At 41.1% G+C, this 15,862-nt stretch overlaps 2 protein-coding genes across 2 annotated transcripts; one reads left to right on the plus strand and one right to left on the minus strand.

Annotated features, from left to right (window-relative positions):
- Positions 1-1,882: 1,882 nt before the first annotated feature.
- Positions 1,883-8,344, minus strand: plbd1b (phospholipase B domain containing 1b; the record flags this gene model as incomplete). The annotated part of the gene is made up of 10 exons (XM_080517040.1): positions 8,130-8,344; positions 7,700-7,783; positions 7,088-7,229; positions 6,706-6,852; positions 5,773-5,917; positions 4,300-4,500; positions 3,093-3,233; positions 2,479-2,664; positions 2,256-2,362; positions 1,883-2,098 (listed from the first exon to the last, which is right to left on the minus strand). The coding sequence occupies exons 1-10, from the start codon at positions 8,285-8,287 to the stop codon at positions 1,883-1,885; spliced, it is 1,527 nt and encodes a 508-aa protein (XP_080373166.1). The 5' UTR covers positions 8,288-8,344.
- Positions 8,345-12,276: 3,932 nt separating this feature from the next.
- pdap1a (pdgfa associated protein 1a) lies at positions 12,277-15,160 on the plus strand. The gene is made up of 6 exons (XM_080517342.1): positions 12,277-12,423; positions 13,547-13,629; positions 13,703-13,777; positions 13,889-14,013; positions 14,109-14,260; positions 14,995-15,160. Exons 1-6 carry the CDS (start codon positions 12,411-12,413, stop codon positions 15,027-15,029), a joined length of 483 nt encoding a protein of 160 aa, XP_080373468.1. The 5' UTR covers positions 12,277-12,410; the 3' UTR covers positions 15,030-15,160.
- Positions 15,161-15,862: the final 702 nt, after the last annotated feature.

Raw genomic sequence — 15,862 nt, forward strand, 5'->3', positions numbered from 1 at the left:
CACATGGGAAACACCTGCATCAAAGTCACACCATGGAAACTACTGGAAATTATATAGCACATATACCAGGCCTATAGGTGGCGCCGCTCCAGAAATATACCAAAAATGGAGAAAAAGACAAGGAGCACGCCAAAAACGGAGAAATCAACAAATCCCACATAAGCCAAATAGCACCAGTCAATTCTGCAGTGGAAGTACCATTTTTGCCGTTGTTAATTGACAAAGCGGAGAGGGTCACCATGTGGATGACCAGCCAAAAACAACTCAAAGAAAGTTTTTCTCACATATTGTTACCACAGATCTCCTTCACCTGGTATACTCACCATTGTTAAGGTTTATAGCGTATTGTTGTCTGCACCGCATGTGCACCCACTAGCGTTTCTGCCATTTCTATGTAAACGGATAGCAACGGATTGTTGACTTAAATGAGTTTCCATGTCAATTAACTTGGCAATAAACCAAAGTGAGTGATAAATATAACATTACTTCTTTTCCTGACTTTTGTCCTGTGCTTTTTTCATCAAAATGATGATACATGATTAGTACTTCCCTCTAATCCATCCATAATTTTCCAGATTTTGGTAGATCTCCTTGATATCAACCACTTCCTCTATCTGGTGGCGGTACACACCATACACAAGCTGGTCTTCCCAAGTTGCTTTTTCATCTTCATCCTCATCTGTTTTCTGCTGCCTGAAATATTCACTCAGTAGCTCATCCCTTGGGCTGTCTTCCTGATGTATTCTTAGATTTTTGATATTTTATCTTGGATAGTGGTCTGATGCTCACCAGTCCTCGGCTTTAGTTTAATATATAGCCCCAGGGTGTGGCATTTGAGATGAAACTCTCCATGTATGTTGAGGAGCTTTGTTGTTTTGATGTCTGTAATTTCTCTCTCCTTTCTATCTGATGACTGACTGTCCTTACGTGTTGATGGCCTGGATCTTGTTCTTACTTGTATTTCACTGGTCTTTCGTTGTGATGGCAGTTGGAAGTTCTGAATGTTAGATCACTCTGCTACTAAATGCTTCTGGTTAGTATTGATTGTGGGTTTCAAAGTATTCATAGGTCTAACATTCTTTGCACGTATCCTTTCTGTATGGTTGTTCATCTGGAAGCATTTCATTAGTTCCGTAAGCTTCCTCTTTTTTAATATTTCTGAGATTTAAAAACGAATTGTTATTGTCTGCAAGCCACTAAGTCATCCAACTGGTTAATCATTGTACAAATCATAAACAAAAAAAAGTGAAAGTTTAATTTCATTCATTGACTTATTTATTTGTTATGATACATTATAATATTTATCTTTGTTGTTATACTCTATATAAAGTTAGTCAGAAAGTTTCACAGTTTCAGTTCACTAGGTATTGACCTGAGAAATTATTGTTTAAAAAAACTAACAAGCAAACAAGCAAACAAACAAACGAATCCATTGGTCGGACATAAAGACAAAAATATCGCAATTCCCTGAGGGATAAAATACAAACCTTTGTGGAAACTTTCAAACAGACTGAAAACAAAGCCTTAATCACCATGGCAACACCGATAAAATGTCAACAGTGAACAACACTGATATCCCAGCCATGTCTAATGACCTGTGTTTGATACAGATGGGAAAGATTGATTTGAGATGATGCATGAATCAATAGATACATTCCTTAATGACAAATATTATACCTGATACCTTTAAATTGACATCAGCCTTATAATGAAGGTCAGTAATAGGAAATGACTTGAAAAACAGGTTATAACATATATCTTTATAATATGTTGCACCTAATTGATGGACAAATTTGCAGCTAGTTTTTTCCAGTGTCCCAGCAGGATGTTCAGTGTTGTGACATTAAGAACTATGGATTGAAACAGGAAATTATTGGCAGCTTCATACAGATAGAGGGGCTTTTTCATCTCTCTTCACTCGACATGGCTGACACAGTGTGGGCTTCATGATGACAAAAGGAAAGCTGTAGGTGTGTGGGAGTCCATGATGAGTTGTGAGGTTGAAAGACTGCCATGAGAATGGACGGAGACCCCCCTGTGTTGTGGGACCATTTATTGCCTCAGCGACCAGCCGGAGAGCCATCTGGTAGTCTGTCACCTTTATAATGGAACAAGAATGGTGAACATTGGTGGAATAAAATGCAACCATTGACAAAGTGGCAAATCGCATGTGAAACACCATCAAAACGCACGTGATGTGACACAGTTTTTCATTTAAAGTGGATTATGGCCCTAATCTGCAGACATGCTCTGACCTTAGTGTCATAGCAGCCTCCTGGGAGTGGTCTCCTTGGTCTGAGGTCGTTACGGCAACAGATGGTTTTACAAGGATGACCCTTTGTATAAGGATCCCTCCTATAGTCTGAAACATATTGTGTACATTTGTGTTTTTTTTTTTTTCTTCTTCACATCTTTGAAGTCCTTTCACATCAGAAAATGATAGAAAAACATGAGAAATTATGGACGTTTGAAACCTACTGTTGTATCTCATCATGTGTTTGAGGGAGCTGAGGTCGGACACCTTGGCCTGATCCCTGCGCAGGATTTTAGCCCGGGGACAAAGGTCGTAGGAAAAGTCTTCTCCGTATCTTCTCCACATCACACTGTACCCACTCAGGTTGTAGATTTCGGCGTGAAATGGTATGTTGTAGGACGGCCAATAACCTGTCAAATGCAGCAAAACAAAGATGGAGGGTGTCTGGATTGTAGAGAAAAACCTATACAATAGTAATCATTGTTTGTCATAACACACAACATTATTTTACTCTGAAAAATCCAGAACTGCCCCCTCCAAGTTAATATTTGTAGAAACTATATAATGGTAGTGATGTAGATTGTAAATTGTGTGTCTGTATTAACTCTTTGTACTCATGACCTGTAAAAGGTGTGGTCAGCTGGGATGAGAAAGAGGATAAAGCGAAACAGAAGATGGATACATAATGGATCTAATCTCCATTCTAATTGATGGCCAGACCTCATGCCATTGATCAAATGAATCTACTGATGACCTCCTTTGGAAATTGTTTTTACTCTCTCCAACAATGAGTGCCCTCATGTGCAGATGCACTGACACAGACACAGTTGTTTCTTACCTCCGCGTAAAGCTTGAGTCTGATCGGAGTGCACAACCTTTCCAGGAATCTGCTCGACAACTGTCAGAGCTCCATTGCTGATGCTGTGACCCAGAGTGATCCTCCTCAGGTCCACCACCATGTACTGGCTGTTATATGTTCCTGTAAGACAAAGCAGTTCTGTCTTCTGTAACGGTCACCCAAAACAGTGTGAGCAGGGATCATTGCCAAATGTTTGCAAATTGAAGAGAGTTTGGACACGTGATCGTCACTCATATAACAAACCAAAAGATGTTCTGAACCAATTGAGTATTCACCTCAGCAGTAATTGTTGACCTAATGTTTGTTGATGAATGAATTTCCAGAAAGGCACTGATACAACACAGGTCAGATATCGCATATTGAACAACAACGATGTTGAATCAGTTCTATAGAGATTACAAAGTAACTAAACTGGACGAGATGAGTGAGATAAACAAACTAAAGCATAAAATGCTCTGACAACAACGCCAGCCTCTAAATGTCTGCTGATAGGATTATGACCTCATTCTTTTAGGCTTGCAGGTATCATGATGATGGAAGTCCAGAGCACCACTTGCCAGGTATCCTTAGTGTACAGTATGTCTCCTTGTAGATCTATTGCAGATTAAACTTGAGCTCCAAGAAGACTAACAGCAGGAGTCGCTCATTTAGTATAACTCTCATTGGATCTCGTACACGATCCGAGCTGGAAAGAGAACGTGCACAGTCTTGCACATGCCTGAGGGATTTGGATCTTGTGGAAGAAACACGGTAAACTTCTGGCGCTTGAAAATGACTTGTACTTGTTCAAACAATGATCGCGCGGCGTTAACTCCACCTAAACGAAATGCAAAATCAGGTGAAGGTGAAAGCCGTGGTGTTAACTATGGAGTCTGCTGAGAGGTCTGTCAGTCTCAGGAACACCCTGTCCTGTTCTCCTCTGCGCTGGCATGGCAACATAACGCCAACTGTCAAAGCAGTTTCCCAATTAACAAACGCACACACACACACACATACACACACACACACACACACACACACACACACACACACACCCTGCAAAAACCTGGCCTGTGAATTTTGAAGATTTTATGGATTTTTACCGGGCCAGCTGGATTACTCAGGCAGGAAGCATCTCAAAAACTACATGTGAGTTTGGTCCGTATTATTTTGTGAAAGGTCTCTCTCTACATCATGGAGTTCTCACCTGAGTTGTGTTTGGAGAACACTTGTGCCCACTCCTCGCCGCTATGTGCCAGACTGTTGGCGAGGCGGACCCTTTGCCAGGCCAGCAGGCTGTGAGGGCTGAGCTGAGAAAACAGGGAGGCGTTGAAGACCCCAATAGAAGTCTGAGTCATCAGCAGGCCGCTCCCCAGCAGGTAGAAGTCATCAAGTGACATGAGGAAGCCTGGGGGAGGACATGGTGGCCACATTTAAATTCATTGTCTAGTTTTATGGAAGAGCATTGAGGACTTTTTTTTTTTGGTTTTAATATCATCCTTCAGAGATCTTTCAAAGAGAGCCTTTGTGGTCGCCATCGATTGTCAGTCATCATCAGCGAGGTCTCTTACCTTGGTCTTCCACAAGGTTCAGTTTTAGTTCTGTTTTGTTGTTTATCTACATACACCTCTCGGTGTATCTAGCACCACAATGTTTCTTGTTCATTGCTATGCAGATAACACACAGATCTACTGTCCACCTTCCCGTTTGGTTCTCCTGGAGACATTAAGCTCACATTTCAGTACGATGCAAATTAAAAACATTAGACTACAGTAAGGTGGCATGGTGCTTCAGGTAAGATTCCTTTGGTATGTGAATATGCATTAATTGGCACCACAGTTGCATTAAGACCAGAGGCAGATTTGAGCTGAATTAAAGCCTGTAGGTGTGAAAGTATTAACGCCACAGCAATAAATACTATATCACTCCATTTTAGTGGAACTCTTAATATTTCATCCACTTTTATTTGTACACTGTGCATCGTTTCTTGTGTCGTGGCCGACCTGTTGTCAATGTTTGTCTTTGTCAGAGAGGCAGCGGCTTAAGAACAACGCAGGAGTTCCACATCACCTCTACTGACACTAGCGTCTATCATCTCTTAGTTTTAATAAAGCCAAGTGGTTTCCCTGGCCCGCAGGTCTCTAAAAATAGAGCCTTAAAACCACTTGTGTTCTGATAGCAAGGGAGCCTTTAAGAGGATTTTTATGGCCCGCACCACTTGACAAATCTTTGGCCACAAAACTACTCATCCTCCTCTGACTTGACATTGAGGGAATGTATTTCATCGCTGTTGCGTTCGGCTGCAGACACACTGAGTCAAATGTTTTCTTATTAATGACTAAGCTGCATGCTTAGCTGGAGAATTACGGTGCACAGCGACTGTTCATTGAGGATTTGGGTTAAGTCCGGGATTTCAATGTTTATATTTTTCCCCAGGATGAAAATGAAACTGCGAGGATTGAGGACAACCAGTTCACCTCGGCTCAGGAGTTCTGACAAGAATGCAATGATTTGATGCACTGTGGATTAATGCACTCTCTCTCTTTTTGAACCCCCCCCCCCCAAAAAAAAAAACAACCCACACCTCTCTATGAAAAAATAATGTCAACTTCGTCAAAGTCATGTAACCTGTGTGCACAGGTTTAAAAGTATGAACTGTGAACATTTTGAGTTCATTCACCAGGGTAGCTGCTGAACGACATTTTTCCTGTGGCGACCTGCGTGTCAGACATTCTGAAGTCCCAATGTTTGTAGATCCGCATGGTGGCTGCATAGGTATACCAGCTGGAGTGGCCAAAGAGCAGGTTCTCAAAGCCTGGCAGCACCTGAGAGGCACAGAGAAAGGAGAACAAGTGGTGTATCTGTGATCCTTCATCAAGTCGATAAATGTAGGCGTTTAGGGCATGGCGTCGAATGATGGCAGTTTGGAAAGTTGCTTTAAGTCCTTAGAGGAGAAAGTTCAGGCTCCTGTTCATTATTGTTAAATACCACATTTAAAAACCACAAGCTGATGTTAGCTTCTTATGCAAATTTTATTTTCCATTCATTCCAGCCATCAATGAGACCGGTGTGAAATTACAGACACTTATACTGCATGTCGTTGCAAAAGAAAAAAAAAAAAGCTGAAATGACCTTCACAAAATAAATGTACATTCTTTCAAATTAAATCAATGTGAGTTAATGCGACCCAGGTCTTATTACTGTGCAGGCTCAGTGATGCCTGAAGATATTTTGGCTGGAATTGCCTTTCAGGTGGGGTGTCCTTAAAGAGGCTCAATGTGAAATTACTTTTTTTAAAATGTTTTCTTGTTTAAATATAAGCAATTACTTAATTTTACAAACATGCAACAAAAAGTACATAGTGAAACTGATGAAACATTGATCAAACTCTGTGTTTACTTTGCACTGCATCACTCAGTGTCCATTTACACTTCATCTTTGTGTTCTTGAATGGTTGTGAGTAGAGGAGCTCTTTCTTAAGAGCTCTTTAAACTCGCTGACTCATTTAAAAGTAGAGAGCCCATACAGCAACCCAACAATAGCAACAATTTGGCCAATGTCGAGGTTTCCAAACAGCTCCCTCACAAATTGAGCCAAATGCACTTGGCCTAACCTTAATGAGAGCTGTGCAGTGACCCATTCCTGGCATCCTGAGGCCGCCCGGCCTCACAGAGGAGTTGGAGCGCGGTGTCAGAGTTGGGACAAGGTCCAGGAGGTCACCGACGCCGTTCAGGAACTGCACCGCAAAAGCTGATAGAGGCTGCACAGGATGGAAAGAGCAAGTCGTGGAGATAGGAGAGATGAAATTGTGACAGCTCCCTCAACAGCGTTCAAAGTTGCATTCCCTCACCTTTTAACGGAACACACACACACACACACACACACACACACACACACACACACACACACACACACACACACACACACACACACACACACACACACACACACACACACACACACACACACACACACACACACACACACACACACACCTCGATGTGCTTGCTTTTCGCCCACTGTGCTGCTCCAGCACGGAGTCCATCCAGCTGGGCCAGGATCAGTCCCAGGTGCTTCCACAAGGGGTCACTGTTGCCCCGCAGTTTCACCTGCTCTCTGGTCCACTGGTCTTGTTTACTGTGGTTCATTCAGAGGGCGGATGGGACACGTCGGACTTTTGTTGTTCATTGGCATGGAAGTTGTACTGTGTGATTATACCATGTACCCTGGACTATGCTGAGTCCTAAATCAAGAAAATTAGACCCACAATTTCAACAAACATATTAAGAGTGCATAACAGAGATACCCACAGGGGATCCTTCATAGCCTCTATTTCTCTTTGTAAATAGTGTTTGTTGTGTTTTTCTGATAAATTTTTTTTTTTATGTTAATACCAGTCATTGTCTTATCCTGTCATATTGACATTTTAACTTTGGTGCCATTTATTCTGTGTTTTGTTTTTTTTTCATGCGTGGAGCTGTTTTGCAAGAATTTCCCCAAGGGATTAATACATTTGTTCTATTCTATTCTATTCTATTCTAAATAATCATCACATCCATTTCTACCAACACATGTGCAAATGTCCTCTTATACAGTTAACATGGTACCTTAGAAAGCTTTTCAATGGATTCAAAACCTTCCCATCCTTGATCAACTGAGGATACATGTTGGAGTAATGACTGAACATCTGTCTGCAATGAAAAAAACACGAGAAAAGTAGAGGATTTCATCACTTCACGTTTTTCTTTCACCATGTACAAAAACAGCCCACATATTCCAGAAAATACATTTAATCATATGTGGCTCAGTGAATATGGAACAGCTTCTCCATATTTTTCTTGAATCGCTCCAATGAGATCTGGTCAGTGAGCATTTCTGTGTGGAATTTGCATGTTCTCCCTGTGTGTGCTTGGGTTTCCTCCCACAGTGCCAAAAGCATGTGAGGTTAAAGTGGAGTCTCTAAACATTGAGATATCTCATACAAAATGCATTTTCTGGCATTTTGTACTACATGAAATCAGATGTAGTGGCACTCACCCTGCAGTGAGGTAACCTTCCAGATAACCAGCCAAGAAGAAGGTGGTCTCGTCTTCCTGGGTGTTTCCACCGTAGCCTGCGCTGATCTCCAGTACGCCCCATCCAGAGAGGAGGAGAGTGTCATTGAAGTATGCATAGGCTCCTCCATCTCTCTCCATCACCCCCTCCTTCAGGATCACACTTTTCTGGGCAGCATCCCAGTGCACGGTGGCCTCTCGGAGCTCTAACAATGTGGGAGACAGGACCGGGTTACAGGGTTGAAGTTAGATAACACACATTATATAAGATAATGTCATGACACAACCAGAATAAATGATACGGAAAACACTGCATTTTTTTAAATGCGTTTTACAAACTCAACTTGTTTCAGTCAAAGAAAGAGTAACAAAGAGGTCTCTGGTTGTAGCTACTTGGATTTGAACAGGTGTGTTTTCTTGTGTGTTGCTTTTATTTATGTACAGAAATATATAGAGACAGAAACACGATTGAATGGCTGTCAAGGAAGGTTTAACATGAACAAATTAAGATTATAATTTTGAAATGCTTAATGTGACCTAGTCTTCCAAATTAAACATGCAATTATTGAGCGTCATGCTCAACAAAATAGAGACAATTTTACTACAGCTTTATGAGGAATGCATGTGTATCGTGCATTCATGTTTACGTATCATGCAATCATTTTGATCATAAAGATTTAACCAGCACGGCAGAATTTAATTTAATATTAGTTAAAACCAATGTAATATGACATTACTCACGGCAATTGTGCGCTTTATCGCTCGTCCTCCCTTGTACCTCCACAGATTGGACTGATATAGCCAAAATACTCAGCAGTTCGTACACGCTGAAGCGCGGTTTCTCCATTACGCGATTGTTATTTACCTGCAATGTACACAACGAAAAGTGCATTGTTTTACTTTAATTGTGAGCTAACTCCTTTCGGCACACGTTTTTCACAATCAAAATCAATCCGCGTGAACTTCTGTGACAGAAAAAAAAATGGAAAAGTAATCACCCCAGATGGGACTCGAACCCACAATCCCTGGCTTAGGAGGCCAGTGCCTTATCCATTAGGCCACTGGGGCTGTATGTTTTGTGGGCGGGGCCACGTCCTTTTTATATGTTATCATTATTATCATATTAAAGTCTTTATTTAGCTCATGGAGGAAAGGCCAACGACGCTAAACACCACACACTATCTAATCAAAGCAAAGTGTAGTTCAATACAGGTAGATTTTTCAAGTCAAGGTCACTAATAAAGTTGTTCCAGTATGATTCCACATATGGAATTGAGACATCTTTTTGAAATAATGAGCGGTGGTAAACATAGGCATAAAACACGCATTAAACACGCATTTATATCTATGGTGGTAAGTGACTCTTCATAGACGGTTCCATCACAAGAAAATACGAAAGGGGTGTTCGTGTAATTTCAAAAAGATGAAAATTTTAAAAAGCAAGCAAATCAAAGCTTTGAACATTCCTTTTAATTTCATGAAATTTTATATCTTGATCGCGTTCAATGTATTTCTCTTAAATTTGCCGTGAACGTGTTCAGTTTTTGTTTTTTGTTTTTTTGTTTTGTTTTTTAAGAACAAAATGAAATGGTACGTCCTGACATGCGCAGTAGCAAGCATGTTCAGGACGCAACGGAGATCTCATCACCGCATTACGAATTTCAAAGAATAATCTGTATGGAGGTAAATCAATACGCTCTCTATTATTGTTATCACCGTTATTAAAAAAAAACTGCAGAATCACGGAGGCAGTCCACATTTGTAACTGAATGTCAAGCATGACCGTTTCTCAATAGCCACCTAGCATTAGCTCGGTTAGCAACAGTAAACACTTGCACTGTAGCTAGGTGGCAGCTGGGGTCACTTGCTAAATACGCATCGCTTTGTCATTTTTGCATCACAGAATCTGAAAAGATCTTTGAAGATGCCTCTCTTTGGTAACACGTTTAGTCCGAAGAAAACTCCTCCTCGAAAATCTGCATCTCTGTCCAGCTTACACACGGTTGGTAACTCGGGTTTCCTTGGCTGCATCACCCAAATATACTGTATGTAGCAACGAGTTCATACTATTGGTTGTGTGTAAACTGCATTCTCCCTCCTCATTTTCTTTCAGCTGGATCGTTCTACAAGAGAAATAGAACTGGGTCTTGAGTTTGGACCTCCCATGATGAACATTGGAGGCCATAACTGGAAATTTGAAGAAGGACAGTGGATAGCAGGTTATAGTTTGTTTAATGAAAACAGACATTTTTGGTTTTCTGTTTTTGCCTGCAGGATGTCTGTTAAGAGAGAGTGTGTGTGTGTTCGTGTCAATAGAATCGGGTGGAAATACATCCAGCAGGGAAATACAACGGCTTAAAAAAAAGAATGTCCAACTGGAGGAGGAGAATAATCTCCTTAAACTGAAGATCGAAGTTCTTTTGGACATGGTAAGACCCGAGCCTATGCTTTTGCCTCCTTATCATGGGTTTTTGCCTGAAATTCTTCAATACAGGCTTGATATACTTGCTTGCAATAGGTTCAGAGCCAATCTAACACTGCTTACACTTGCTGAAAGTATTTCATTATGCATGCGTTTACTGTTTATATAGTTTATCTTGTTACTAAAGCAGATGGATAGCGTGTATGATGTTTTTCTTCCAAGTTGACAGAGACAACCGTAGAGTATCACATGATGGAGAAAGAAGTGGAAGATATAAAGACTCAACATCGAAGAAAAAAATGACCGATCGAATCTGAGGCCTTCATCACATATTTTTGTACTTTCCAACTGTTTGATTTTTTTTGCGGATTCTTTTCAAAACTGTTAAGTGATCAAATTAGGCTCCCTTACAAAAGGTATGTCTTTGTCCCCAGCCTTTGAAAGGCATCTACAGATGGAGCGACTTCGTACTTATAATTGTTGAATTATTTCAGCATGTACAGGAAACACTGTGACTGTATTTGTTCAACTCACAGCCTTATTTCTAGCCTTTTTATGTTTGTGTGACATGTGAAAGGGAACACTAATTTTTATTTGTTGTGTTTTTATTGTATTTTCTATATTTTTTTCAAATGAAACTAATAAAATGAAGTGGTAATAACTGTGGCAAGGCTTGGTTTCACTCTTTCTACTGTTTTCTACTTTCTACACATATTAAGGGACACTCATGTTTGCATCTTTCATATCAGCAATTAAACTGTTTCATTGTGATGATGCCAGAAGTTTAACCAAATAAATAGGGCTTGAGACATTTTTAAAACAGTCACTGTGGGATATGCTTGAAACTGGGATTTGAAAGAAATAAAAAAAAAGAATAGTCTTTGCCCTGGGGTATTTTCTAATTGCTACAATTAAAAAATAGTACCTTGAACTAATTTATTAAACACATAAGCTCAATGTTACCCGGTTATTGTACAAGCTATAAAAATCCCTGATGCCAAGTATTGACTTATTTGGTATCTGATTGACATGATCAGCTCTATTGCACTTTTAAATGTCCACGGCTGCTCTCGTGTGTAATATATATGAATCATTTATTCTGTGCAATAACAATGTCACCTCTGATGTATTTGCAGTCACTACCAATATTTATTAAGCAAGAATGTAAAATATTGCTACTGTCATTATTGTTTTTCATACTTATCACTATTGTTTGTAATTCTTTATCTTGCATCTCGTTTATTACAATCCACTCGCTGTTGCAACAACGCAAATCTCCCTACAAATAAAGGATGTTCTTATCTGAGTAGGATTTACCTAAATTCAGGTAGAAGTTTGAGAAGTATATGAAAAGTCGTTAGATATTTTAGAGATGAGACGCACAAATTTAAAATCGTTATACATAAAAGTAACAAATGTCCATTTTAAAAATTAAATAGAATAACGCTGATTATATTCCCTATACAAGGAGAACATGCAAACTCTACACCGCGTCCTGTGCTGGACTCGAACCGACGGCAAGGCGATAGATTTCTTTCTCGCTCTCCTTTTTTTGAGGATTATTTGCAATAAAAGATTTTACATTTCCCGAATTAAACGTGTAGTTTTTCTCCTCTTGATGTGATTTGTGGACGTCTACGTCATTCTGGGGCACAGTGCAGGGCTTTATGCCGGGCTCCCAACTGCGCATGCGCTGAACGTCCAGCGCGAGTGCGGCTCCGTGGATGCTACCCGCAGCGGGAGAGACAAAGTAGTTTGTAGCCGCCGACTTTACCTCCGAACCGCCGTGTTGCTCCACGACACCGCGGCAGACATCACCTGTTTCTAGCCTCTCTTTTAATCATGCCACGCGGCGGTAGGTATCCATCTTAAGATACACACAGAATGTTTTTTTAGTGCGCTAAGTCCAGCTAGCATATCGTTAGCTTCGGTAGCACGGATTCTCATTGACTCCTCACATGCTTAGCCGTTAGCATGCTAAGTGGCAAGCGGGGCGATATTTGAGGAAAAAAAATCGAATTAGAAAAGATACTGCGAACACACACACGTTTCCTAAATGGCGTTGTCGTGTGTCCACTGTTTATCTGGACGTCAGTTGGCTCAGATATTTAACCTTTTGAGGGTATTCGTCTTCTCGCTTTAATACCATGTGGACAAGACACGACACCGTTCGTAACACGTTTAAAGTGACCTCCTGTCATCTGTGAGGAATACGGTTGTTTGGTCTGAATCGGACGCAGTCACTCGTGGCTTGTTGAGGACACTGGCTGTGAGTCGGGTTGTTTTTTTTAGGTGCCCACAGTCGCTGGCCGTGACATTTGCCGGTGAAGGGAGCCGTGTGACTCATTCATGCCTCCCCCTGTCTGCTCTCACTGGAGCTGGGATGCCTTCATGCACCAGCTCCAGTCAGACCTGCAGCCTGGCTGGAAACGATCACGAAATGACCACATGAGTTTACTTGCAGGAGCTCAGCCAAACTTTTTTTTTGGTATTTAATTCAGGATTAACAGTAATAACATAATGTGAGCTGGGTCTACAGACCTGTAACTTCTAATATAGCCTGCATAATAGTCAAATATTGAGTTGACTACTCATTTTATACATTTTCAAGAGAGACAAGTCAGACTGTTTTCAGTCAAAAGTTTGTTTCGTCGTGTTTTGTATAAAACCCACCCATTCATAGTCCTACTTTGTACAGCACATAGTGTAATGTTTTTTTGGAGCCTGCACTTGTTGGGAATATATACATGTAAATGTATACTTACTTATAAAAAGGAAAAATATTCACCGCAGCTCATCACCAATATTATATCTAGAGGCAATATTGTATGACAATGTATTGACAGCACTGTGCACTAGCAAGAAACTTTGTTCTTTGGGGGTGAAATACTGATATCATCAGTATGTCACACTGCCCTAAGATTAGAATATATTCAACTTGCCAGATGAGTTCAACAACTTAAATAATTGTGTTGCAGGGAAAAAGGGCCACAAGGGCCGAGGGAAGCAGTTCAGCAACCCGGAAGAGATTGATCGGCAGATGAAAGCCCAAAAAGAACTGGTTAGTACAAACGTTTTTCTGCTCTTGTACAAATATAAAAAGCGGGGTTATACTTAATCGTGAATGTTTGCAGGAAGAAAATCCCGGTGCAGAGAAGGGCAGTACATCCGGGTCCGAGGAGGAGAGCAGCAGTGACGACGAGTCTGAAGTGTGTTTTTAAAAGATTAAATTACACCCGCATGAAAAATGATGCTGTGATTGCATTGAAGGCTAATTGAGACGTGCTGGTGATTTGTGTGGTAACCGATTCTGCACACAGTTTAAGAAGAGGAGTGGAGTGGAGGGGCTCATAGAGATTGAGAATCCCAACCGAGTCTCCCAGAAGAGCAAGAAAGTGACCGAGGTGGACGTCAGTGCTCCCAGAGAGCTGTCTCGTAGAGAGAGGTGAGTGTCGCACGCATTCCTCCGTCCCTCTCCGACATGTTGGAGTGAGTGTTTTAATGTTTGCTGTAACCCCCACAACTTGTTGTCTGTGCCAGAGAGGAGATCGAGAAGCAGAAATCAAAGGAGCGCTACATGAAGCTTCATCTGGAGGGTAAGACTGAGCAGGCCAGGGCCGACCTGGCCAGGCTGGCCATCATCAAGCAACAGAGGGAAGACGCGGCCAAGAAGAGAGACGAACTCAGGAAAGGTGAGGAATCCTGTTGTCAGCCAGAGGAGAGGATTTTTAAACGTTTCTGCTTGTGTTTAAGGCAGAAAGTCCGGTCGCCTGCTTTTTTTCTGTCCTTTTGTCTTTAGCTAAGCCAGTAGACTGTACCTTGTCGCACCTGTCAGCTTTATTCTGTCACGTCATCAGAATGCTTTTAATCTCCCAGACTGTATAATAGTCGTGCTTTAAGCCTTAGGTGAGTTTGGCTTCAACTCAAATGAGCTACTGAGATTTGTTTGTTCACGTTTTAAGTACTTATATTGAACGTGTCGAGTCCCGGCATGTATGGCTAAAGAACCCCAAGGGCTTAAGTAAAAGTTAACTTTCCATCTGTAATACATATAGAACTTTACAGTTTTTACTTTATTAAGAAGTTAATGTATCAGTTGAAGTTACTTTCATGTTAATCATTTGAAGCTTTAGACTTGAGGCTGGTGTGAAATTACAGTTGTTTGAGCCATATTGGATTACTTGAGAGTCGGCTATACAGGCTAAATGTTGAATTACTTTGCGAGAATTGTCCAGTCAGAAGGAAACCGGCTCAATCGGCTCAAAAAGTGTTTATAGAGAAGCTCCAATACACTCGAGACGAAATACAAATGACCTTTAAACACCTGAAAAGTCTGATTGTGTTTTGAGCAATTTTATAGACATCTTGCCAAGTTTAAACTCAAACTTATGACATTCATTTGTTCTGTCTCTCTTTGTTTGGCCAGTAAAAGAAGGTGAAGAAGCCAAAGCAAAGCGCTAACCCTCCACCCGGGAGCTTCGACGTGCACTTCAGTCTCAGAGGGTTGGAGGAGGAGGTGATGGGGAGGGGGACCAATACGAATGGAGTATCAGATCAGGGCTGCTCCTGGACTCTCCCATCTCTCATTTGGAATCGGAGGGGGAGGGAGGGAGGGGGGGGGGGGTGGGAAAAGTGGGGCTTCCGTGGCGTTGTGGTCAGGACAGGGGGGACGCGAGCTGAAGAGAAGTGCAACATTTGTGATTCCTCCAGTTTTCTGTGCAACTCCTCGGAGGTTCAAGAGGAGACGGTCACAGGTTTCCCAAGTGCTTCACAGCCTCTTCGCTCTTCTCCACCCGGCAGGGTTTTAATTCTCAAGCTGCTCAAGTTATTTCCAATATTTTTGAATCACGTTTTTTTATCATTACATGGTTACCGAATAAACGTTTAACAGGCATCGAGCATACGTGAGTTTTTCTTTTAATTTTTGGTGCTTTATTTTCCCTTCATGTCATCTGTCTTCCAAAAGAACCAGCCAGTGACAGATTGCTTAAAAAAGAAATTAAAAAAATCAGGAGAAACCGTCACAGGACGTCTTATGGAGTTTGCATCATTGTTCAGCATTGCTATTGGCATTTTGCACCACAGAACGATAGTTTGGATATGCAGCGTAGCTTTAGATGATCAGACTTCAACGAGAGATATTAGCATTTATCCTTTCTATCATCTATGAACTAAACTGAGAAACGTGATATTGTTTATCCACTCAGCATGTCGAGTAATCTTAAATCTTTTGTCAAATTCACACGTGTCACGTGTTTCAAAAAGTATCTTGTAAACACCAATGTATTACTTGA

The sequence above is a fragment of the Blennius ocellaris genome, assembly GCF_963422515.1.
Source record: "Blennius ocellaris genome assembly, chromosome: 21".
NCBI classification, from domain to species: domain Eukaryota; kingdom Metazoa; phylum Chordata; class Actinopteri; order Blenniiformes; family Blenniidae; genus Blennius; species Blennius ocellaris.